We start from the raw sequence: 25,028 nt of genomic DNA on the forward strand, positions 1-25,028 counted from the left end.
AATAGGCAGCCAAGGAGGAAGAGCTCTAGTCCAACTAGTCCCCAAGAATGTATCACCCAATGATTTGTTTCCAGGATGACCCCTCCTGAGCTCACACTTCCCAAAATCTCTTTTTTTCCCCCCTCCTCTACACTTTCAGTGCCTTCTCCCTGCTCTTTACTTTCCGCTTTCGGCGCTGCCTCCTCATCTCCTCCTCTTTTTCTCCTTTCGCCTCATGTCGTCTTCACCCTCTCTCCCCACTGTGGGCTCCTCTCTTTCCCTGCTCTCTCTGTGTTGCAGCTGGTAGCACTTAAAGTGTGGAGTGTGGGGTGTTCGGTGGGGGCTCTGGGAGCCTGCGCAGTACCCCGAAATATGCTCCGCTTTCCACACAAGCACACAAATGACTCCTCCCTAATAAAAACACTCTGTTTCTCATCTCCTCATGTTCCAAACACACACCGCCCAAGCCCAAAGACAAGAGTAGTGAGACCCTCGCTATGGGAACAGCGCTCTTCTCTGTCAATGTTAATAATAGGTTAACACAGGGTTGAGCCCTGTTTCCTCCCTGTTACAAACACATCATGGAAAGTGACCCTCCAATCCTGGGTGGATCTCTTCTCTTCTCTTCTCTTCTCTTCTCTTCTCTTCTCTTCTCTTCTCTTCTCTTCTCTTCTCTTCTCTTCTCTTCTCTTCTCTCTCTCTTCTCTTCTCTTCTCTTCTCTTCTCTTCTCTTCTCTTCTCTTCTCTTCTCTTCTCTTCTCTTCTCTTCTCTTCTCTTCTCTTCTCTTCTCTTGCAGAAAAGTTTAGTATACCGGGTTACCCATTCAAAGCATTTCCAAAAGGCAAAATATTTGATGATTTGAAACACCTTTCAATTTGGGGATACAGGTTTCCCATTTGTCACCTTGAGTGAATTTTGATTGTTTCTGCTTAAAGATTACTTGAATGATTAATCATTTTAATCAATTAACTGATTATCAAACAGCAAATCAATCAATTGACTATTTTTGTTGTTACTATGACTGTATTTTTGTGGCTTGAGACTCTGTGCTGGTTTTTATTGGAAAAAAGTAATTGTTAAAACATTTAGCTATAAAAATAACATTTTTCTGTGGTTGTTTCCTCAAAGTTGATAGATTATTGACTATAATATAAATTTTTACGATTTTTGGTGTTCACTAACAAGACAACAACTACACATGAGATGGTGGTGCTTTTCTCCTCGTGTACATATTTTATTATTTTGAATAACCGGGATAGTGATTTATTAGAAGGAGAGGAGAAAATTAACGTCTTCACTTCTGATGTAACAGTTTCACTGCCTTTCATCAGGGATTTCCCCTCCATGTCACAGTTTGATCATCACCGGTTATTCACTTTGTTTGTTTTGTTCCTGCGGTTGTATAACAGCCTGACGGGCCTTTTGTGTTTGGTTTTGCACATCACCTCCTGCCAGAGGATGAAAGCTGAGAGGAACCCGCTCACGTTCTCTGTTCTGCCGTTTTCTGTCTCATTCACAATTGAGATCATACCTCCATGTGTGCCGTTCACACACTTCTTCCTTTTAGCTGTCGCCACAGTAACAGGACCAAGAATGTGTGTGTGTGTGTGTGTGTGTGTGTGTGTGTGTGTGTGTGTGTGTGTGTGTGTGTGTGTGTGTGTGTGTGTGTGTGTGTGTGTGTGTGTGTGTGTACAGTTGTGTTCATGTAGCAGCTGGGTGTTCCGGTTAGCCTTGAGAGGTAACCAATTAGGTCACTTGATTTTATCATGCTGCTTCCAGGAGGGATTACAGCTATTTGCAGAGGCAACATGAGCAAACAGCATCAACATGAGCAGATAAAACAAGTACTGCAGTTGTATAGTTTCCAATGAGTCTGCTTTTAAGCTAGTTATTAGTTACTGGCAAATGAAAGGCCCATTTAAGAGTCTTATGAGAACAACTCCATCCCATCTTTCATTCTTTCATTTAGTAATCAGTGCGCAGACCGCCTGCTTTTACATTTAAATGTCACTGCTGTTGCTTCTTTGTCTGGTTGTCTGACCTTTCTGTCAGACAAAAAAAAATCATCCAGCCAAAACATCTCTGTGCAACCACATGTTGATTTATAGGCGTATGATGAAATTTTAACTCCCCCCTTTTCTTTCCTCCCACAGAAATTCAGACGGAGGGTACAAGAGTCCACCCAAGTCCTGAGAGAACTGGAAATTTCGTTAAGGACCAATCATATAGGGTGAGTCACTGCAGCTCTGTGTGCAGCTTATTGTAGTGTTGCATGTCCTGGACTTGGTTATATTAGATTCAAGGGGGAAAGTCTGGCATTCCCGACACCCAGAGACGCAGACGTTGACTAACCACCACCACCATCCCCCACTCCTATCTGCGCTCTGACCTAATATTACACCGAAAGCCATGTGGCAATGAAGAAAAGATGAATCGATTGATTGTTCGGGGCAGCTGACACATGAACAGCCTCGGGAAGGAAAACCCATTTTTCTTGCCGTAGTTGGGCTGCACAACTTCAGTGTTTCAGCCTGACATCCCAAAGAGATATTAATGTGAACATTGCCAAAGAGATCATGATTTTACAACAGTGAAAACACTGGAGTATTCATTTGAAACTTCAGGTATTCCAGGAAAACAATCAGCCTCAAGGAACGATCAACATCTCTGAGAGTCACACGATGTCTCAGTGTTTCGTCTTGTTTTAGATCGAAGGGTCTGTGTCTCTAACGAGAGACCCTGAATTGTAAGGAAATTAGTGAGGCCCAATGCATTCTGGGATCTGTAGGATCCAGGAGACTTTTATTATGGCAACTTCTTGATAAAACAAATGCAGCATAGGAAGAGGTAGGAACAAGATTTTTTAGATGGTTAAATGAAGAATTACAGTTTACATAAGAGAGACTGGGCACAGCACGAACTGTAATTTATAGATGACAACAAATACAGTTTGTTTCACTTGTCAACAGTATCGGGGCAATAGTTATCAGGGACGTTCACACAGAAACCACTTTAAAATGTGTATCCACTTTTAAAGGGGTTGCTTGCTTTTATATTTGAAAACCGTTGTGTAAAGCCCTGTTTGGCTGAGATAGAAGTCTAATGTAGGTAGAAAAAGGGAGAAAGATTCTGCTCCTCTTTCCTTGAGGCAAGTGGCTCGTGGGTTCATCAGCTGCTACTGGTACATCACACCTGAATCTCTCACTGAACGGCTAGTGAGCAAGTTGCATTGTGGGTAATGGAGGCGTCACAAAAATAATGGTATAAAAATGATGACATATGTTTTTCTACTATTTCTCTACTGTTATTATATCTGGCTACAGTAAGTCCAACAGTGCCATAGAAGTGCAGTGTTAAGTCATGAACTTTTCTTTTAATGACATCATTTCCCAATTGCCTTGCTCTCCAAATACCAAAAATGTCACTTATGCGGATATGATGGACAGTTGAGCCACGTCGTAGGTGGGTAGTCACAAGAGACAAGACCCTGTCAAGGACAGGAAGAAGCAATGAGAGCATTCGCTGGCCACAGACTACTGAAACGGCTAAAATAATCTAAACTACATCTATTAATCCCTGTTTTTCTCTTTTCCTCCCTCCTACACACATATTACTACCTCTTACTCAAATTATCTCGTGTCCGCCAACACCGTCTCGCACTCCTACACAGTTTACACACTGATCCGGTTCGGCGCTTAAAACCAAAATATACTCCAACCACAGCCAGAAATGATGTCTGTCTGGCAGAGCAGTTGAAGCATTTGTTTACAAAGAATTAACTCTTTTTTAGAGACCTTATGCTGGTAAACTAGATTACATAAGTAATCTAGCTAATCTAGATTATACAATGCAGCATCACTATAGTGGAAGAGGTGGAGGGGGTGGGGGCTGCTGACGACGGGGGAGCACAAGGTCACCGACTCAGACAGTGAATAATTACTGCTTCTTTTCAGAGGTGAAAACAGAGAAATGTATCAATCATGTAGGCTGTGTATAATAGGCAGATTGTCCCTGTACGAGCACTGCTGATGCTAACCCCGGCTCCCGGCAGCCCGTTTCTGACATATTGCGCCGTGGTCATCAACATGTGGTGAATGGGAGGATTGTTAGTTAGTGTCCTGTGGTAATGATTACCGTGTGGCCTGATGAGGCCACACCTCCGGGGACTTTCAAAACACAGCCGGCCCCGCTAGGCACCGCTTTACTGGACACTCTTGTTGGTCTCATTCAGCCCCATGCAGTTACACCACAGGGGAGCTAATAAAGAAGCAGCTAGTGGATTTTAAAGCAGTTAAGCCTTTACATCTTCATCAGCACAGTACCCCTCCAACGACTTTTTTATGCCCTGCAAATGTCTCTAATCGCTGAGCAATCAGGCCTGTTGAAGCAGTTGTGACTCCAATAAAAAGAAATGGCACCTTTGTAAGATGTGATTATATAAAGATTCTCTGTGATTAATTTACAGTGCTTATAAATAGGAAGGGACAGCAGCACATAGAGACGGGAGCGGGAGCTTTCCTGTGAAAAGCTCGGCTTTTTTTTTGTGCAGAATAAGGAATGAAAGCGTGTGCAGCGCTGAATGGGTGGCCCACTTCAGTGCCTGTAAGGAAAGTGACAGGGTACTTTTGATCATTCTTTGGGCTTGTTGCGTTAGAAACTGTGTGTGTGGTAGAGAGATAGAAAAGAAAGGCAGACTTTAATAATGAGATTCTGTTTATGCATGTACGGATGCTTCTGCTTTCGCAAACACTTGCATGTGTGACGTGTTTTGCTGGTCTGAGCCGGGAAGCTTTGAAGTCTGTCGAACAGTCTTTACAATTCTTCTTGGCAAAGTGAAGCAGAGAGGCTGAATAATCTGAAAACATTTGTATACCAAGGTCAGGTATGGTCAAGGCCCACAAAAAACGCTAGAAAAGAAAATTACATATTACAAATTATCCAAATATACATCTTTAAAATGGTCCCACTGCATTTTTTTTGGGCTTTGAATATACAAAAAAAGAAAAAAAGAAAAAAAAAGGCGTTCGAACACTGAATTATGGTCCTAAAATGTCCCCTTGACCAAATGATTTTATGTGCAAGAGTTTGTCTGCTAACAAACTGTCGTTAAGTTAACTTGCCCTCTCTCCACAGGTGGGTGAGGGAGTTCCTAAATGAAGAGAACAAAGGCCTGGACGTGCTCGTGGAGTATCTTTCTTTTGCACAATATGCTGTCACGTAAGTCGCTACTGGCCCTTTCTCTCTGCACCACTGTGGTCTATAAGCGGAACTGGTAATCAACACAACGCTGCTCCTCCTATACAGCCGCGCAGCGCCAGCACCACCATCGCTGCTGCCTGGTCGTCAGAAACACTGAGTCATTGGGGCCTCAGTGCTGACACATTGGCACTGTGTGTTATACCAACCATATGCTTCTATTCATGGATTGACTGTGTGATTATTAGTCAGTCACAAAGTCCCCCGTTCAGGGCCGAAGAGCCACACAGTTAAATGTTTAATTCACCCCTCTACTTCACCATATGTGATTATAGCCTGTCCACATTATAAATGGCTCGCTCTAAAATCATGTTTTCCCCAGTACCACTGCAGCAGCACATTAAAGTCACGGACAAGACTGAAATAGATCATAACACGTATGCTTTAGCCAGCAGCTTCTTGCCAAATACAACAACGTCTCGACTTTTTACATGTCACGTTTGAACCAGCAACTGTTTTTAAAATACATATCATTTATTTTAGAAAATCTCCAAGCCAAGTGGATTTGAGCAAATTCCCCCCCCCCCCCCTGCAAGGGCTCATACTAGCACCTACCTTACTACATATGGACTTATAGGAGTTTGTAACATGTGTTTGTATGTGCATGTGTGGCTTTTAGTGATCTTATAAACAGCAGTGTGTTTGGTTTATTAGGAAGTGGTTTTATGTTGCAAGAGTTGATGACAGTCTGGTTAGCTTAGCATGTTAGCCCGGTTAGCTTTGCCAAGTTTGTCACGTTAGTGTTTTACTGACTGTCAAGGAAATGTCTTTCTAGCAGAAGTCATGTGTGTTTGAGAGACCGATGTTTAACCAAACTTCGGAGTGTTTTTTTTAATTTTTTTATTGCTATTGTCGCGTTTAAAAATAATTGTTTTCGGTTTTACAGACTTACATTTTAGTAAATTATATGCATCCTTGCAAAAATGGGTACGTATTTAACAAAACGGATAATGGTTGCTGGTGTCAGATTTGTATCATTCTTAAATAATGTTAATGATAATTAATTATTAATAAGACAAAGTTAGATCGGAGTAAATGTTGACGTGCGCTCTGTGCCTTATTTTAGTCATGTTTCCATCATTTTACAACAGTTTTGATGGCGACTGTGTGGAGAACAACCCGGAAGCTGCGATGGATAAGTCGAAACCCTGGAACCGCTCCATAGAGGACCTGCATGGAGGAGGCACCCTGCCGTCTCCCATCACTGGGAACGGTATAACCCGAGTCGGGCGACATTCCACGTTACGGTACGACACACACACACACACACACACACACTCATACAATATATACCACGCTCACTGATGGTTAAAAAGATGTTAACCTTGTGCCTTTGCAGCTTTTTACAGAGACTTCTACCATTCTTTCTACCGTGTCTTTGGCTGAAGCAATGTGATTATTTTGAGAAGTCATACATTTCATATGATGCCTCCGCCACTCCTTTGTGTAGTCATGAGATCTGTAAGACTTTAAATGGCTTAGGACACATGCAGGAGGAAAATACCATTTGTCTGAATTTTTTGGGCTTGTCAAATGCTCGACACATGATTATGACACGAGTGACAGCAATTTTTCACGCCACCGACAACAAATATTTTTCTGGAAAAAACAAACATTTCTGTTGTCATTTTTAGAAATACCAAAACAGACCCTTTTTTTTTTTTTTTTAACTCTAAACCTACTGTGCAGAGGATTTCACAGCAGTTTATTCATAAGCCCCGCTAATATATGCTCTGAAGCACAAATCTCATTCATTTGTGCTTTATTTCTCTAATCCTCTTTGTCATTCCATTAATGTTTCGGCACAGCAGTTGCGCTGACTTCTGTGACCTCTAATCCTTTAGTTTGAAAAGGTTAACTTCAACACATTATACACAAAGAGCACTATTGATTCAATGAAGCACATGTCTTTTTAATATAATCCTTACATGATAATCAAGTCAACACATTTTTTTTTTTGTCATTCTTTGGGTTGTTTTCTGTTGTTTATCTTGAATAGAAATTCTTGCTTAATATGCAAAGTAATTTAGATGCTAATCTAAGTTTGCCAGTATGGACAGTCACAGACTGGTGTGTGTTCTGTGTAGACCACACCTATATGGTAAAAATGTACCTGTGAAAATCGGTGCAAAATTGGAAACCTGCCATGGGTACGTCCTGGACTTATCTAGAAAATCATAAAATTCATGCTCTACTTTAGCTTGCGATAGTCACTAGGCAATCATGTCTTGTTTTAATGTCATTTGCACATATTCTATCTGTGCTTTATTTATTGATACACATGTCAAAAATCAATTTATAGGCCATAACAAACTTTGTACTACTACGGTGCGTCACCTTCTTGTGTCAACACTGTCGAGCGTGTGCAGTGTGTGAAAGTGGTCCGAGTGTCTTCACTGAGGTTGACTGTCTCTTCTCTTCCTGTCCCGGTGTTCCTCCGTAGTCATCTGCTCTTTTGTCTGCCAGTCTTCGACAGCAGGCAGGTCTCAGCTTCGCTCTGCTGGCTTACAGTGAGCTCTCTGCAGCCTTAACCCTGCATCCAACTTCCTTTTCAAGACACACACACACACACACGCAATGCTGTGGACAGACACACACACACACACACACACACGACACATGCACACTCCCCCTGCCTCATTGTAGTTTATGCCTCCCTGCTAGTGCTGCCCAGTTTATTTGTCCTACTGTCTGTGTTGGGGATGTGAATTATTTGTACTGCCAGCCCACCCCCTCCTGCGCTTCAGACTGAATTCTCCTTTCCTTGGAGCAATTTTTTTTTTTCTGCACTCATTGTTCCTGCCTCTGTGTCTGTGTGCTGCTTGTGTGGCTCCCTAAATGCCATTCTGTGCAGAAGCTAGCCTAGTTTCTACACCAGCCATTTCAAAGCCAAATGCTAGGCTACAATCAGTTCAGATAGAATTGTAAGCTTCTAAAAATCTTCTGTATTTTGGATGCAATATTGTCACATTAATTATGAAAAAAAAAAAATTCTGATCTGATAATGATTTTTATAACTCTTAATGTCCATAATACAGAATCTTTTGCCCTCATGCTTCTTAGATTGGCTTTAACCTAGCATCATCAAAACTCAATATCTGCCAACTACTAGATGCCAAAACTAAGTCTTGTCTATGTGTCTTCTGTAAACTGCCATCTTGAAGGACATCGAGCACACTGAGCTGTCCAAAGTGTTCTCAAATAAGACGGTATGGCTGAAGAGTTACATGGAGTTAACTAGTAGCATGTAGCTGTGTGAGACCTGTAGTTCATAGCCTATAGCTATTCAATTCAATTTTATTTTATTATTTTGTATTTTATAGTTATAGTAGTAGTGCTTAATGTTGTTCTGTGTTGTTATTTAAATCATGTTTTCTTTATTCTGCTCTTGCTGTTTTGGTGTCTGGATTTCTAACCAGAACATCAGATTCTGGGTGTCTCCAAACTTGTTCCTGCTTTGGTTTAAAATCTATCAGATGTGATTTTACTCAGTCCACAGCATGTAACCTCTAGTTTTGGGCCAACTTTGATCACCTTTCCCCCATAGAATAATAAATGTAACCCTATTTGACAGTAGCGTGTCTTTTAAATTGAGCACATTATTCCTCCCCTTCATATCTCATCACTTTACCAACTGCAGTCATCACCATATTACTTTCGATGTTATTTTAACTGCTGTCTCTGTAGCGCGCTTTGTCCTTACAGTAGATTTAACTTTTAATGTTAGAACAATTTTTCATTACAAAACTGAGCTGCATCAAATTTCCCTCCCACTTTCTTTGATCTGATTACGGTAACACTTTATTTAGGCTTTCAAGCTTTTTTGCTTGAAAGCTGCATTGTTAGATAATGAGTTTGTTGTCCTTCAGTACAGTTTCTTGAATAGTTTTAGTTCAGTGTCTGTGTACTGTAAATCCTTCTGGATCCGCTGTGTTGTGTTTAATGCGTTACAAAAAAATTTAGTTAAATCATTTGAGACGTGTCGAAGCAGATCAAGGTATTTTCTGGTGTTGTGTCATCATCTATCATCACTTGGCTTTGTGATTAAGAAACACTGTTTACTCATTTCCTGCTAAAACCTAATTTTTGGATGTTGATTAATCAGGAGAAGAAAACCCCAGGACAGAAGTCCTTTAAGATTATTCTTCCTGCTGTGTGAAGCGGAGCGCTCCAGTTCTGTCAGAAAGAATCTCATGAATCGACTGCATTTACGTCAGGGAGCTTGTTTTGCACTCGGCCGGCACCACAGTCTGCTGAATGCAAAGTGTAGAAATACTCGGAATTAAACACCAGTTCTCATTGCAAACGTCAGATGTGCACTTGTGTGAGAACAAAAACAACGTGCTTCAAGTTTTCTGGTTTATTTTTATGTTTATTTCAAGATGAGTTATCAACCATCTTTGTTCTGAAGTTGCTGCATCTTCCTTAAAAGCTAGTCTCGTCTTTTCCAGACACACACACACACACACACACACACACACACACACACACACACACACTGTGTTGTGACTCAGTGGAGTCATGCCTTCAGGCACGGGAACTGACACGAGTCGACGTGTCTATCAGTACCCTGAAGACACATTTTTCCCCAGAACTCTGGCTGGTAATTGAACCGTGTGACAAAAGTCTGAAAATATACTGTTTTGCTGTGACTGGCTCTGCATATTATACAGTAATACTGCTGCTCCAGCATTTCTCTTATTGTGAGAGCTGAACCAGGAGTAGAGGCCTTGCTTTTGTCCACATAAAGCTGCACAATCATTGCGCTGCATGCAAATGGCTGGCTGCCATTGTGTTAGCTGTAAGTGATATCTTTGTGAAGGATGGTAAATCAAAACAATTGAAAGAAGGCATCCAGTGGCCCCGTGTGTGGCTGTAGATTATATGGCCTGTGTGTTTGTGTGTGTGTGTGTGTGTGTGTGTGTGTGTGTGTGTGTGTGTGTGTGTGTGTGTGTGTGTGTGTGTGTGTGTGTGTGTTAATGTAAGGTGGTGTGGCAGTTTAACAGCCTGCCTGTGTGAAGGAGACGGTGTGTGACGAGGGCTCATTTATAAATAGCATCTGTTTTCTTATTTGTCCGGTCCTTGTGGACTCTTGTTTGTGTTCAGACACTCATCGACTCATCTATTATTCCTTCGTCACTGATGTGTTTTTGTCTTTTCTATAATTCATTTTTTAGTTGCAACACACTGCCGAGCCGGAGAACGCTGAAAAACTCCAGACTGGTCTGCAAGAAAGACGACGTCCACGTCTGCATCATGTGCCTGCGTGCTATCATGAACTACCAGGTCCGCCCTCTGCACTCTACACGGAACATCCGCACAGACTGCATGTCCCTCTGAGCTAAAGCCAACTTATCTAAGTGAAGCCAAATTCAATTTGCTCACTGCTGGCTCTCCATGTTTCATATATTATGTAGAGGAATGCCCTCTTGCTTTTTCAGTGCCCTGTCTTCTCTGTTAATTAGCTTATCTGTCTTTGTCTTTCTCCCTCATTTATTTTTCATCTTCCAGTATGGCTTCAACATGGTCATGTCACACCCACATGCTGTGAATGAAATTGCACTAAGCCTCAACAATAAAAACCCAAGGTAAGTTGAAACCTAAAGTTTAAAACAACTTAGAGCTGAGAAAAACTCAGAAAGTCAACGTGTGAAGCTCCAAAACTCAAGTTTCTCTTTGCTAATGAAAAAGACTCTGTCATTAAAGATTCAATAACATTGTTTTGATTTAGAGCTCTATAAATTCAGTTATTTACCAACTTGGACTCAGATCCATAATGGACATTAGCTTCAGTGCACCTGGACAGTCCGATCCAGACTTAGTGTCGTTGTTGCTCAGGGCCACATTTCATCCTAACAGACGGGCCAGGGCACCGCTGGCACACTCCACTCCACTGACAGCTGCTTACAAAGAAAGATAGCAGGACTTGTGTTGTGTGTGTGTGTGTGTGTGTGCGCGCGTGTGTTTTCACTTCGTGCCCTGGGGTTTCAGGACTTCCTGAAAAGTGGACATGGAGTCACTTCACATCACCTGTCATATTTTGTCTCATCCAGACAGAGAAATCTTGCGTGAATGAACTGTAGACTGGGTTTTCAGGATGTTTCTGTCCTGTGTGATGTAACACACACACACACACACACACACACACACACACACACACACACACACACACACACACACACACTCTGCACAGGCCTGAAGTATTCATTTTTTATGCTTGCCTTTTTAACCAGTGGATAGAATGAAAATTTCTTTTGACTTTGCAAAACTTTTTAATACTAACTGAGTTAAACCAGCATTCATATCCTGGGTGTTTCAGCATGATAAGGATTTTTATAAAGTTGATTAATTACATAATAATGTGCGCTTCACTTAAAAAGACATTAATTGTGAACATGTCGGTCCATCCCACACAGATGCTTCAGTGGTGACATGATTGCAAATTACACTGTTTTCCATTTTGTCTGCTCCATGTTTAAGTACAGGTTTGCTGCTGCGCTGGCACTTGTCATTTACTAACTATTCCTGACATTATTTTCTCCCTGTTTCACAGAACTAAAGCTCTGGTCTTGGAGCTCCTGGCGGCAGTTTGTCTCGTGAGAGGAGGCCACGAAATTATTCTCTCTGCGTTCGACAACTTTAAGGAGGTACGAGCTGCATGGAGGAGGCGAAGTGGGGTCTGAGGAGACGAATATGTCATTACATTTCAACTGTGCAGTTTCAAACAGTGACTCAGCCCTGGAGGAATGTTCCTCCTAACTCTTATGAGACCAGCCGATTCCTTGTTGCTTCAAAGGGATATCGGTTAGAAATGAGCTCTTTGTCAACAGATAACAGACACCAATTTAGCTGCATAGCACAGGATGAGCTGCTCAGCCCTCAGAGAAAACCGTTATGTGTGCAGATTTGGCAATCGCATCAAAGCTAAAAAAAAAAAAAGCAGGGAGACAGATGTAATAGATAGCCTTGACTTGACCCTTTGCCTGTCTGGTTGAGGTATTCTGGCTGCTGGAGAAAGGAGTGGGGGGTTAATGATTACGTGGGCGCTAACAGCAGCCCCATTTTGTAGCATATGGCCCACAAACATGGGCCGACTGCAGTTAATGTAATATTTACACCCCTGAATGAAATATTGAGTGTTGCTCTCAGCGGCTCTGGCATTAGTGGGAGGATAAGGCTTAGAAAGAACGTAGCTCATCTAATGAGATGAGGGCTGAGAAATTATTATGATACTAAAAGCTGCTGGGAGCATGTGAGGATAGATTTTTTTTTTTTTATAGCGTGATGTTGACTCCATCATGCCTGATTATGGTTGCTCTGGTTTTTTTTTTTTTTTTTTTTTTGCTGAAAAGTGCCACTTTGTTACGTAATGTTGTTAGACCTATTCTGCTGAGTGACTTTGATATGTCGCTGGATGATGGGGCTTCATGTCGAGGCTTGAAGCATTACACTGAGGTTTTTGGATATGCGCTCCTCTTCGTTCTTCCTCCCCTCCTTTATCATGCTCTGTCTCCCTCATTGCCCTGCAGATGAACTCTGTGAACTGCAGAGCATCTATTGCTCCTCTCTCTTCTTATCTTTCTGTCTCCGTCTCAAATTCCACTCAAACTAGACTTTACTGGCAAAACAAAAACAGTACACTGTACAATTATCATTGAACACACTGTCAGATGTACATAAAATGCAAGAAATATTCGGCAGCGCTTCATACATAATTTATTGTTTTTAGTAATGTTTCCCTTTTTCTGAGATTCTGCTAAACGGTGAAGTATCTATTTATTTTCACCTAATATTGTGGATTATATATGATTTAAAGCTCCATGAGGTACCTGTCCCAGCTAAATTTAAAAATAAAAGCATTTTTCTTGTGTGACTGTATACAAGTGGCATTTAAATAAAAGCCTAAATATCTTATGGGTCACCTTTTATGCTCAGCATAAATCACAAGGGGTGGATTGGATTCATTTATACAAATCACTGATTCCATCCATTACTGTGGGTTCCTATCTATACCTTCTCTCAGATAAAGGCAGTAAAGTGACATGTGCTTTGTTTTCGCAGGTATGTATGGAGACGCAGCGATTTGAGAGGCTAATGGAGTACTTCAAGAACGAGGACAACAACATTGACTTCATGGTAAGTCCATAGACACTCTAATGACTATTGATTGTGCTGCAATCCCTCGAAAACCCCATCACTGGACAAACCGGAGATGGCTTGTGAAGTTTTTTTTCCAAGCCAAAGAATACCAGACTGAATGTGTTCCCGTTCATTTTTCAATGCTGTCAAGAGAAAGCAATTTGAAATGTAATCTGTGAGTCAGACAGATGTCCTTACATATTTTTTTTAAAGCTCATAAATAATGAAGTTATTAATGGGACGATCAGTCTCCGTGAGAGGTTTCTCATCACAGCACAAACTACAAATGTGTGGTGCAGTGCATCAAACTGGAGTGGCCCAAAGCAGAGAACTCCTGCCAAGTCTGTCATTTCCAGGCTGAGTAGTGCTAATTAGTCTGGCAGAAAAGAAAAAAAACAAAAACACTGAACAAAGTGCCAGTTCATACAGGATTTTTTTTTTTCAAAGTACGTATCCATCGTATCCATACCTATCCACTCTAATGGATTCAAGTGAAAACCAACAGATGCTGTGTTTGAATAGGGTTTAATGAGACTTTGAATAGGACTTCTGTCGCAGGTTTTGCTCACGGTCCCCCGGTGGGGCTTCGTCCGACAGCAGCACTAAAGCAAACAGACTTTGTCAAAAGCTGCCATGTCACACCGAGACAACTGAGCTTCTTACAGGAAGTTCATTAAACCATTGTCAGTGTGAGGAAGAGTGTGTGTGCGCATGTGTGTGTACATCAGACAATGTGAGGAGATCCCACTTGATCTGTTTATGCAAGCTCGCATATGGCAGCCAATACCGTTGAACCGGCTGATTTTGCTAATTTGTTTTTTCAGATCCCTTTAATCTGCCAGATAAGCTACTCTGCCAGCTAAGCGAGCAAAATAACGAGGATTTATTCACACAATTTCAAGGGAGGGGATATAAAAAAAGGCAACAGATATGATAATGAGCATTGAAACAAACCATGGAAGTAGCAGACTGTTATATAAGAACTGTAAATCTGTTTATTGGCACACTTTGTATTGTCATCAGACTGTGTTTCATGCTCACAAAACATTTTTAAATATTTCTAATTACAACTGCATTTAAACAATGTCTTAAAAACCTGTACTATAAATCCTACAGTATATGCTGTGTATCCTCTCCCTCTAACTTTACCTGTTTATGTTCCTTAGGTGGCATGTATGCAGTTCATCAACATTGTCGTGCACTCAGTGGAGGACATGAACTTCAGAGTTCACCTACAGTTCGACTTCACCAAGCTGTGTTTGGACGACTACTTGGAGGTGAGTTGAGACGTAATGCTGCAGGAGAAGGAGACAGACAGACGTCTCTCTGAACATTCCCAGTCTTACAGTTCAGCTCAGGCCAGAGCATAGGTTTTCATTACAGCACTCCTGAGACGGCAACCACAGAAAAGCAGTCAATAATGGCTTTTCCATTACTTCAGAAAAGAAAATCAGTCAGTTTTGTAGACCCTGGTCTGCTGCCGCTCTGCAGAGACGAGATCGATGTTGGCCTCCGAGGCTGTGATGTCGTGATGAAGTGAAAAAAAATGAATTCTCCTCTTCATTCACTTTTTGTGTCCTTTTTCTAGAAACTAAAGCACACGGAGAGCGATAAGCTGCAGGTCCAGATCCAGGCCTACTTGGATAACGTGTTTGACGTGGGAGCCCTTCTGGAGGATGCAGAGACCAAAAATGCTGCCCTGGAGCGGGTGGAGGAGCTGGAGGAGAACATGTCACATGTGAGAACTCTCGTGTTGATTTTATTTTACTCGCTGACATCAGGCAACGGACTCCTCCATCTCATTTTCTTTCTCCTGCAAAAGGCTACATGATAACGTCAGGAAGCTGATGACAAAGTGAACGGATGGAGTGCACAGCAGTTTGTTCTATGATTTACTGTCAACCCACGTTTTCACTTCCCTGTCAGCCACCAGAAAACACACAATCTTTTTTAACATTCATAACATGAACATGTTAAATGCTTTATATTACTGCCCCGCTGGAGTTCTACGTCAATATATTGAGATAAATGTTGTCATTGCAATCAGCTCACATCACCTTTGTGACCTTTTTCCTCCTGGCTATTGTTTTCATAGATGACAGAGAAGCTGCAGGACATGGAGAACGAGGCCATGTCCAAGATTGTGGAGCTGGAGAAGCAGCTGATGCAAAGGAACAAGGACCTGGAATCTATCAGGGTCAGAATCTCTGTTCACTGACATCTATTCTTTAACTTGATGATAGTTGGTTATTAGGTGTCCACACTCGTGGGAGAATACCATACTTGAGCATCCATCATTACATACACTGCATACCCATTTTTATATGGATTAACTGTATACATGTGTACCTGTAGTATCAAAAAAATTGTGTCAGGGAAAAACACAAAGCACTTTTAACACTGCCGCAAAGTATAGATAGTTAGAATGTCTTTATATAAAGCTTGTCCTTATTATACATTAAAATTGTGAAATGATCTACATCAACAACAAGTACATTTTAATATTTATTTTTCTGTTGCTCCTTGGTTGTTCTCGTATCTTTACAACTCTTAACTTTTTTCTTCTGTCTCTCTTTTTTTTTTTTCCACACAGGAAGTCTACAAAGACACCAGCTCACAGGTGCACTCGCTGCGTCAGATGTTGAAGGAGAAGGACGAGGCCATCCAGAGACAGAGTAACCTGGAGAAGAAGATCCACGAGCTGGAGAAGCAGGGCACCATCAAGATCCACAAGAAGGGAGACGGAGGCATCTCAATCCTGGCTTCGCCCCCCTGCGGTGTGGAGGGTGTGCCCGGTGTCATGCCTGGAGGAAGCGGTTCAGCTGTCAGTCCAAACCACGCAGGCGTAGCAGCGAGTTCGTCTGCGCCACCTCCTCCGCCTCCTCCAGCACCTCCACTGCCAGCGAATGGCACATGTAGGTTTAACATTAGCACAGCTTAATTAGCTGAATAAGAACAAATAATAACCACAGATCAGTGATTTTCCAAATATCAGGATTTAAAAATGTTACAGATGTGGACTTCTAGGGACTTTTTATGTAAGATGGTTTTATTCGCATTTACCTATATTATATTATCAGTTCAGGAAATGCTTCATCATTTACTGAAACATGACTCCTCTGTTATGTTTCCGCCTGACAACCTCCGCTGTGTCTCTCCCAGTGCTAAATGGACCATCATCGATAGTTCCAGCAGCAGCAGCTCCCCCACCTCCACCGCCACCTCCTCCACCTCCCCCTCCACCTCCAGGACTGGCCTCAGAGATATCAGCCCCGCTGCCTCCTCCACCTCCTCCTGTAGCCCCCCCACTGCCTGGATGTGGGACACCCACTGTCATCATGAACTCTGGGTTAGCAGGTAAGATCACCTAGTGCGAATCATATTTGTGGCTTAATGCTAATGTGTAATATGCAATGTAGTGAAAATGTACACCTCAGCAGCTTCTTTTTAAGTAAAATGTATTGGGCATATCTGTATGTTAAAGTAATACCGTTAATTATTATTACAGAAATTATTATTATTTTTTTAATACACATCACAAGGGGCTGCAATATCAGACAAGCAGATAATAATTCAGCCAGTAGCTCCTGCTGCAGCTTTGCTTTGATTTGTCACAGATGTAAGAAAATTTAGCTTTATTCCAAATACTTTCCTCCACTGCAAATTCAGGTTTACTTTAAAGCCGCCTCAAAGAGTGCAGCAGCCGTATCACAGTGAAGGCCTTCTTGTTGATGGGAACCTAATGAAAGCCTAGACCCGAGGCTCGGAGGCTTTTAGTATGAAGCAGCTGCATACATGTGATGTACAATGTTGAGTTAGTAACCCCTGACTAGCTTCTTTTTGTTCAGTACAATTTATATAGGTACATATTGGGACATTTCTTAGCTGTATTTTAGTCAGTGGGCCTAAATAAAATATTACAATGATATATATATATATATATATATATATTATATCTAAACTATATAGACATCTGAAACTATGGGTTCCCATCAGGGTTTAGTGGACACACTCGGTTTCTACGGTGAAATAACAGCTAAAATGCTGCCCTGAGCAACTAAAAGCCTTTTAGTCAAAAAATACAACAGTACCAGTTTAATAATATTATTAAACCCCTTCAGTATTATTTTCAGATCATAGATCCTTTACTGCACTGTGTGCTGGAGATGTGCGTGTGGAATCATTCTCCCTAACTTGGCCAATTTCTTAATGATAATAATTGTCTTTGAATTGTTTCTTTTTTCTGCCAACCAGAGGGACCCATCAAACTTTTCTGTAGGTCCTGCTTGTCATGTTTGGTGTCTCAACTCCCACCCCCCAACCCCCTCACCCTCCCACACTGTTCTCTTCCTTTCCCACAAGTTTTGATAATGGTATTTTCAGTCTCCCTGTTGAAAACGCAAGAAAAAGGTCCCAGTTATTGAATTAAAGCTTCTTTATAATCATTGATTTTCACATTTCTCACAGACAATTTGTCTTCTTATTTCTTAATGCCACATCTCGCAGCCATTTATTTACCCTCATGTTCCAAAACATGAATTTATGAATTTTCTTGCCATTTTGCAGTTTCCCCTCTCACTGCAAGATTCACTGTGAAACTTTTTAAACGGCAAAGAAAATACCACTTTTCAAACCTTTGCATGGTTTACCTTCACACCTTGCTGTAGTAGTGATATTGCCACATCTTAAAGAGTTCATTGCATGTTGAGATGCAACGACCTGCCGTGGCACGTAGACGATTGAAGCAATAGGCACAGTGCAGAGCTGGAATCTTGTTCACTTTTCCCACGACAGCGTTATCTCTCCTGCACCGCAATATTCAGCTTCAATGAAGAAGCTCTGGTGGCTACAATTAGCTTTAACCTGTCCAATTAAAAGTGTGTCACAGGGCATGGCAGGAAATCTTTACCATATGCACCATGTTCTGTACAGGTATACCCTTTTGGTCTTATTCTCCTGTCAGGCAAGGAGGCTTATTTCTACTTTAAAAAAAAAAAGAAAAAAGACCACGTTTCTGTTTAGTTTGAAGGACTTATATGGGCACAGGAAGTATCCAGTAAATTTTAAAAGTGTTGAAAATAAAGTGGGATTGTATGTTTTTAGAGATTAGTCGTAGCGTCTAGCCACCAAGGGAGTCATCCGTGTGTGTTACCAGTCCCAGATACCTATCTACCCCTACACCTGCACGTGTGAATGTATGTTTGTGTGCACCCTCTGATCATAGATAGTGACGCTGTGCTAACTTGTCTCTGTCCTATTTAGCTGTTAAGATCAAGAAACCCATCAAGACAAAGTTCCGTATGCCCGTCTTCAACTGGGTCGCCCTGAAACCGAACCAGATCAACGGGACTGTCTTCAATGAGATAGATGATGAGAGGATACTTGAGGTAAAACTCTTCCTCCCACTAAAAAAACTACTCATCGGTTCCCTGCCTCGTTCCCAGGATTACAATACATCAATTGATTGGTTGTTGTCTTGTAGGACCTGAATGTCGACGAGTTCGAGGAGATGTTTAAGACGAAAGCCCAGGGTCCGCCCGTCGACCTCACTGTGAGCAAGCATAAGGTCATCCAGAAGGTGCCCAACAAGGTGACTCTGCTGGACTCCAACCGGGCGAAGAACATGGCCATCACGCTGAGAAAAGTGGGCAAGACGCCTGAGGAGATCTGCAAGGCCATTCAGCTGTAAGCCTTTAACATAAAACGATCCTTCTGGTGCTCTCGCGTGTTTTCGCCGCACGTTATACATTTTTCCTCAACAAAACAAGATAGTTATGAATCAACTGTCAGCTGGTATTTAATGAATGTTCTTAAATTGACCAGAGATTAATTACAAATTCAACTTTGATTGATTTTGGTATTTACAATTTAATATAGGTTATATGACAAATAGATTTTTATAGTTAAAAAAAAAAAAGGTTCAAATTTATCTCTCCTCCTCCAGGTTTGACCTTCGAACTCTGCCGGTGGACTTTGTGGAGTGTCTAATGCGCTTCCAGCCCACGGAGAATGAGATTAAAGTCATGCGGCAGTTCGAGAAGGAGCGCAAGCCGCTTGAAAGTTTGACGGACGAGGACCGCTTCATGATGCAGTTCAGCAAGATCGAGCGGCTCATGCAGAAGATGACCATTATGGCCTTCATCGGCAACTTCACTGAAAGTGTGCAGATGCTCACACCGGTCAGTAAAGACGCTACGCTCTCACGCTCGTTGCTACTGGTTTCACAGGTGGTGATCGCAGAAAGCAACAACTCTCGACTGAATTTTCTTCATTCTCACTTTTTTTTTTTCCCGCAGCAACTACATGCAGTCATTGCAGCATCCGTGTCCATCAAGTCATCACAGAAACTAAAGAAGATTTTAGAGGTAACTGAACATAATGTTGAACACGTGCATGGTTCTCAATGAATATATTTACACAGACTTCATTATCCCAGTTAAGATGTTTATGCTAGTTTGGATCATATTCCAGATATGGCTAATAATGTACATAGAACACAAAGGAATCTGGTTATTCATATCCCCCCCATACGTGATAAGTATTTGTATCCCGGATACCGATGACTGCTACTTGCACAGGTCCCTGTGTTGTTTACAACACGAACAGGCAATGTTGAAATCGTTAACCTGATTTTACTTTTGAAAATGAGACCAATTTGTCTTATAGCATGCTTGGAACTATTCAATGCTGACATTGCGGAGCAGTTTTGTCTTCTCCATGTTATTGCCAGGGCTTATCCAGGTTTCAGAAATCGGAATATTATCTTTACATGTGCATACTTTAAAAAAAAACGCATTCATAACCAAGATACTAAAGCTCGCGTTCTTTTTTGCTTCTGTTCTTTAGATTATCTTGGCACTCGGAAACTACATGAACAGCAGCAAAAGAGGTGCAGTGTATGGATTCAAGCTGCAAAGTTTAGACTTGGTGAGTTGATTTCTCGCTTACCTTTTAAAGCTGAATTTTAAAGCTTTTTCTTTGTAAATGTTTCAACACATCTGTTTTCTCTTTTACTTTCACCCCAGCTACTTGATACCAAGTCGACGGACCGTAAGATGACGCTGTTACACTACATAGCCAACGTGGTAAAGGAGAAATACACACAAGTGTCTCTCTTCTACAACGAGCTGCACTATGTGGAGAAAGCTGCAGCAGGTGAGTCAGACAGTGAAGCTGCAAGTAAACAACACGTTTAAAATCCGCATCTGAGAGTCCACCTGTTTTTCATGTCGCGCAAACTAAGTGCCTCCGTGTTCACAGTGTCGCTGGAGAACGTCCTGCTGGACGTTAGGGAGCTGCAGAGAGGCATGGACCTGACCAAAAGAGAATACAGCATGCACGGCCACAACACCATGCTCAAAGACTTCATCACACACAATGAGAGCAAGCTGAAAAAGCTGCAGGACGACGCCAAGATTGCGCAGGTATTATGATCACAACTGTCTTTGTTGCTGGAAGTCACCTGAACGTTTCCTAAATAGAACTGCTGCTGTTTCTTTGAAAGGATGCCTTTGACGAGGCAGTGAAGTTCTTCGGGGAGAACTCCAAAACCACGCCGCCATCTGTCTTCTTCCCGGTGTTCGTGCGATTTGTTAAAGCTTACAGGGTGAGTTGGATAATGGTGTCAAACACACACACACACACACACACACACACACACAACAAGGTGAAACAACACACCTGTCATGCTGGCTGGCTCTAGACCTACTGTACGCCCTCTGGTGTTTTCAGTACTGTGGCAGCGGCCTCGTAGCCACAGACAGTTCAAACACCATTGAAGTTAATATAACTGAGAAACAGGTTTATATTAAAAAAATAAAAACAACATTAAGCATCAAAGAACGGGTTGGTAGACATTTAACAGAATTTTAAAAATCCCACATTCACCATCTGACAGCATCCAGCAAGGGGAGTTCACAATCTATATTCTGATCATTGTACCAGTTTAGAGCAACATGAGGTGGCGGTAAAGCAAGCAACTCGACAAAACAATAAAACCAAGAACAACTACCAGGCAGTGGGTCCCTGGCTGCAAACAAAACAGAACAAACCTTAATAATTCATCAATATTTTCTTCTCTACCAAAACTAATTGAACAATTGAAGAATTCTATAAATAAATGATCACATTTGACAAATTATAAACTTCAATACCAGCACAAACAAAACACAGAGTTTTTGCTCTTTAGAGTGTCTTTTTATGCGGGTATTATGATGACTCTGTTTAAATACTCTATATTTCACTCAAAGCCACAGTTTAATCAGATTTGAAGAATGTACACAAAGTGGGATTTAATCCAAGACTTGTTGGAAGTGTCTCGTCGCTTTCGGTTGTTTTCCTTTCACAGCTGCTGTGTGTCAACTCTGTTCAGTGGAATCCTTTTTCTTCTTAACTGCTCCAAACCACATCCGTGTCACTTCATTTACAGCACATCATGATACTGCAGTGGAATCTCAGCTTGTGCAGCACATGCAGGGAAACTGTTGAATAAGAGTTTCTAATATCATGACAGGAGTTTTTACTCGTTAATCTGTGAACACGACGTGAATATGTATTCTCCTCAGCAAGCGGAGGAGGACAATGAGCACAGGAAGAGACAGGAGCAGATCATGATGGAGAAACTTCTCGAGCAAGAAGCTATGTTGGAGGAGGACCAGAAGGTAAGTCCACCCTCCTCTTTTCCTCCCCGTCCCCTCCTGCTCTACACCCTCCCCCTGACTTTCTAGGGCAGGAGGCTACAAAGGATCACAATGAGCAGAAGGTAAGTCGGCCCTACTTCCTCCCCTTCCGCTTCATCCTCTCTTCCTCCAGACTCCTGATCACAGGATTAGCTGGGCACCGGCTGCCTGCTGGGTATGCTTGTATGTAGTTCCACAGTCTGACACCCTGCTGAGACACATCACATCAGCTCATAATCCGCGATTATACAATTCAAGTTGTTCAATTAACTCACTACATGCACAGAATAAAAGGATGTGTGAAACAAAAGCATAACTGAGCTCAAAGAATTTACGGACGGTTGACTCCTTTATTGGTTTTATTGTAGTCATGATTTACTAATACTTTCACGTAATATCTTGGTTTTTCTGTGTCTGTGTCCTCCTCAGTCTTCATCCCATAAAAACAAGCGGCAGCAGCAAGAGCTGATCCAGGAGCTCAGGAGGAAACAGGTGAAAGACAGCCGCCATGTCTACGAGGGCAAAGACGGAGCGATCGAGGACATCATCACGGGTAACGTCACCCGGACCTGGCTCCAGTCTGGGGCCACCCACTCACATTTACACACACACACACACACACACACACACACACACACACACACACACACACACACACACACACACACACACACACTAGGCGCTCTGCATGAAGGTTTCCTTCGGCTGTAAATTCAGTCTTTAACAAAGGAATCCTAAACCAACTAACACAGTGACTTCGGCTGTCGGCTGTTTGAGAACCAAACTGGAGTACAAACATGCTCTGACAGCTAATCCAGTGCCATTCAGCTAAAAATGCGTCTGATGATCATTTGCTTATCTTATCTGCTTTGTCTTTGCTTTGTAACACCGTCTGTACGTAGACAGGGCCAGCAAATGACTATTTTCTGCAATGTTAATATATCAAAAAGGAAATAAATACTGTTTACTAAGGGGAGCTAAAACTTACTAAAGGCAGTGGTCGAGTGTAAAGGAATACATTTATTCAAATACAGTACTTAAGTAAACCTACATGCAGTTTTAAGGTACTTTAAGGTTTTCTTTGCTATGTTATACTTCTACTCAACTACATTTCAGAAGTAAATATTGTACTCTTTATTCCACTAATAGTTTTTTGTGACTGTGGAAAAATATTTTACACACAAAACATAAAACACAATGGATTTTATTAGGAACAACCCAGTTACGATTGGCTGATAATCAAGCAATTGAGTATCAGTAAAATGCTACTTGCATATTAACACGTCAGTATTAGACACTTCTATTGATCCACATTTTGGTACCAGTTGAACTTTGATGTAATCCAGCAAAAAAAGATGAAACATTTAACAGGGAAAAAAAGGAAGTCTTTGTGAGGCCTCCCAGTAGAGCATGAACTGGACCTCAGACACTCTTTTGAGATATGTTTCCTCAGACTCTGATACAGTTGTTGGGTATTTGCTGAGTGCTAACCAGTGCTAAACCCCTGTAGAGGTCTGCTTTTCTTAAATTGTGTTTGTCTTCTTTTGTCCTGGCTGTTGTCCCTGTCGTTCTCAATGCAGTGCTGAAGACCGTGCCCTTTACCGCCCGCACAGCCAAGCGTGGCTCTCGGTTCTTCTGCGAGCCCGCTCTCAATGAGGAGTACCATTACTAAGCTTATAGAACTCTCTCTCTTCTCAAAGGTTGCTGGAACAAAACATTCTCTTCTTTACGTCCTTCTCTCCTCCCTCCTTGCATGCCTCCCCCCGCACCTTTTTTTTTTTTTAACTGTCACACTCAGCCCTCACACTTCGAACCAGTGCATGTGCACCGTGCCTGATCTCATTGCTCTCCGAAGGCGCGCACACATGCCTGAGTGTGCGTGTTTGCGTGCGTTTTCTCCCTTTCCTGAGCACGACGAGATGTTGGGGGTAATGGTTTTCTCTGCCTGCCATGCATGAAAGTGTGACACCTACATTTATCATCATTATTTTATCGACCACTACAAACCACAATATCACAAAGAGAACGGCCTTCCAGACTCACCAGTATGTGTTCTGACAGGAGATTAAAAGTGGTGAGGAGTGTACTTTTTCTCATCAAGTTAAACTGGGTGCTGCCATCTAGTGGCTGTAGACTGAAATTAAATAGTGAGCTATGAATGGTAATAGTTTATCTCCTCTGTCTTGAGTCTCAAGTTATGTCTTAGATTCTGATTTAGTCAGTACATTCCAACATATTGCACTTATTATACAGTAGTATATGTATGTATATACATATATAAACGCTTCAGTCATCATCTACACTGCAGGTGTGACTAACGTTATGATGTGTAAGTGTCTGTGCCATTATAACTTGCTTCTGTGTGTTTCAGTCATTGTTATAATTATAAATGTTTGTGTGTTTATTGTCACATTATCATTACTGCTATTCATACAGTCCTCGCATGCTCACAGCTTCGTCCGTGCTGCTTTCCCATAATGCAACCCTGCTCTCCCAGTTAGGGTTAACATGCTGTTCTTGCTCCTGCCGCCTGCTGAACAGGTCACCTCGTTCTGCGGTCTAGCAGGCTCATTAATACTCTGCATGGCGTGTATTGATAAATAGTCTGTTACATCTCAGCAGTGTGTTTGCGTGTGCGCTACTGACATGCAACAAGGTTGTTTCACTGAAACGACATCTATTTAGTGGTCATTCATTCTTCTGGCTGCATGCATGCTTTGGTTGTTTTTTTTGGTCATGATGCTATTAAACATAACAATCAACACAGTTCACACAGTTGCTTGGTACTGGAGGTTTGAAATGTGCTCGTCTCCTGGCCTGCTGGTAGCCACTTTGCAAAGCAGTCTGGGTCTAGTAACAGAAAAAAAAAAATAAAATCTTTGATCCCTTCTCCATCATCCTCTGCCAGGTGAGCCAGTTAACATCCTCTGCCCCCTCTCACGCCCATTCCCTATTCTGGCCTTTCTACATATAGC

General features: G+C 41.9%; 1 protein-coding gene across 5 annotated transcripts in view; it reads left to right on the forward strand.

Annotated features, from left to right (window-relative positions):
• The window catches only part of LOC138201303 (formin-like protein 2), a 47,368-nt gene that overhangs the window by 21,536 nt on the left and 804 nt on the right, over positions 1 to 25,028 (forward strand). For 2 of the 5 annotated variants that reach the window (XM_069154681.1, XM_069154682.1), the window contains exons 4-25: positions 2,134 to 2,210; positions 5,114 to 5,197; positions 6,328 to 6,483; positions 10,414 to 10,522; positions 10,748 to 10,824; positions 11,790 to 11,883; positions 13,298 to 13,372; positions 14,542 to 14,652; positions 14,964 to 15,113; positions 15,471 to 15,572; positions 15,969 to 16,290; positions 16,538 to 16,732; positions 18,638 to 18,762; positions 18,858 to 19,060; positions 19,320 to 19,554; positions 19,672 to 19,740; positions 20,222 to 20,302; positions 20,401 to 20,530; positions 20,636 to 20,799; positions 20,880 to 20,981; positions 21,940 to 22,035; positions 22,483 to 22,606. In XM_069154681.1, coding sequence (XP_069010782.1) covers positions 2,134 to 2,210; positions 5,114 to 5,197; positions 6,328 to 6,483; positions 10,414 to 10,522; positions 10,748 to 10,824; positions 11,790 to 11,883; positions 13,298 to 13,372; positions 14,542 to 14,652; positions 14,964 to 15,113; positions 15,471 to 15,572; positions 15,969 to 16,290; positions 16,538 to 16,732; positions 18,638 to 18,762; positions 18,858 to 19,060; positions 19,320 to 19,554; positions 19,672 to 19,740; positions 20,222 to 20,302; positions 20,401 to 20,530; positions 20,636 to 20,799; positions 20,880 to 20,981; positions 21,940 to 22,035; positions 22,483 to 22,606 — 2,881 coding nt within the window. Of the gene's footprint in view, positions 1 to 2,133; positions 2,211 to 5,113; positions 5,198 to 6,327; positions 6,484 to 10,413; positions 10,523 to 10,747; positions 10,825 to 11,789; positions 11,884 to 13,297; positions 13,373 to 14,541; positions 14,653 to 14,963; positions 15,114 to 15,470; positions 15,573 to 15,968; positions 16,291 to 16,537; positions 16,733 to 17,629; positions 17,651 to 18,637; positions 18,763 to 18,857; positions 19,061 to 19,319; positions 19,555 to 19,671; positions 19,741 to 20,221; positions 20,303 to 20,400; positions 20,531 to 20,635; positions 20,800 to 20,879; positions 20,982 to 21,939; positions 22,036 to 22,482; positions 22,607 to 23,633; positions 23,754 to 25,028 lie in introns of all 5 variants that reach the window. The other 3 variants (XM_069154680.1, XM_069154679.1, XM_069154683.1) reach the window with 3 other exon arrangements.

This window comes from Embiotoca jacksoni, unplaced genomic scaffold (genome assembly GCF_022577435.1).
Source record: "Embiotoca jacksoni isolate LCO1_2020_lvr unplaced genomic scaffold, fEmbJac1.0.p SCAF_2, whole genome shotgun sequence".
Taxonomy (NCBI): Eukaryota; Metazoa; Chordata; class Actinopteri; family Embiotocidae; genus Embiotoca; species Embiotoca jacksoni.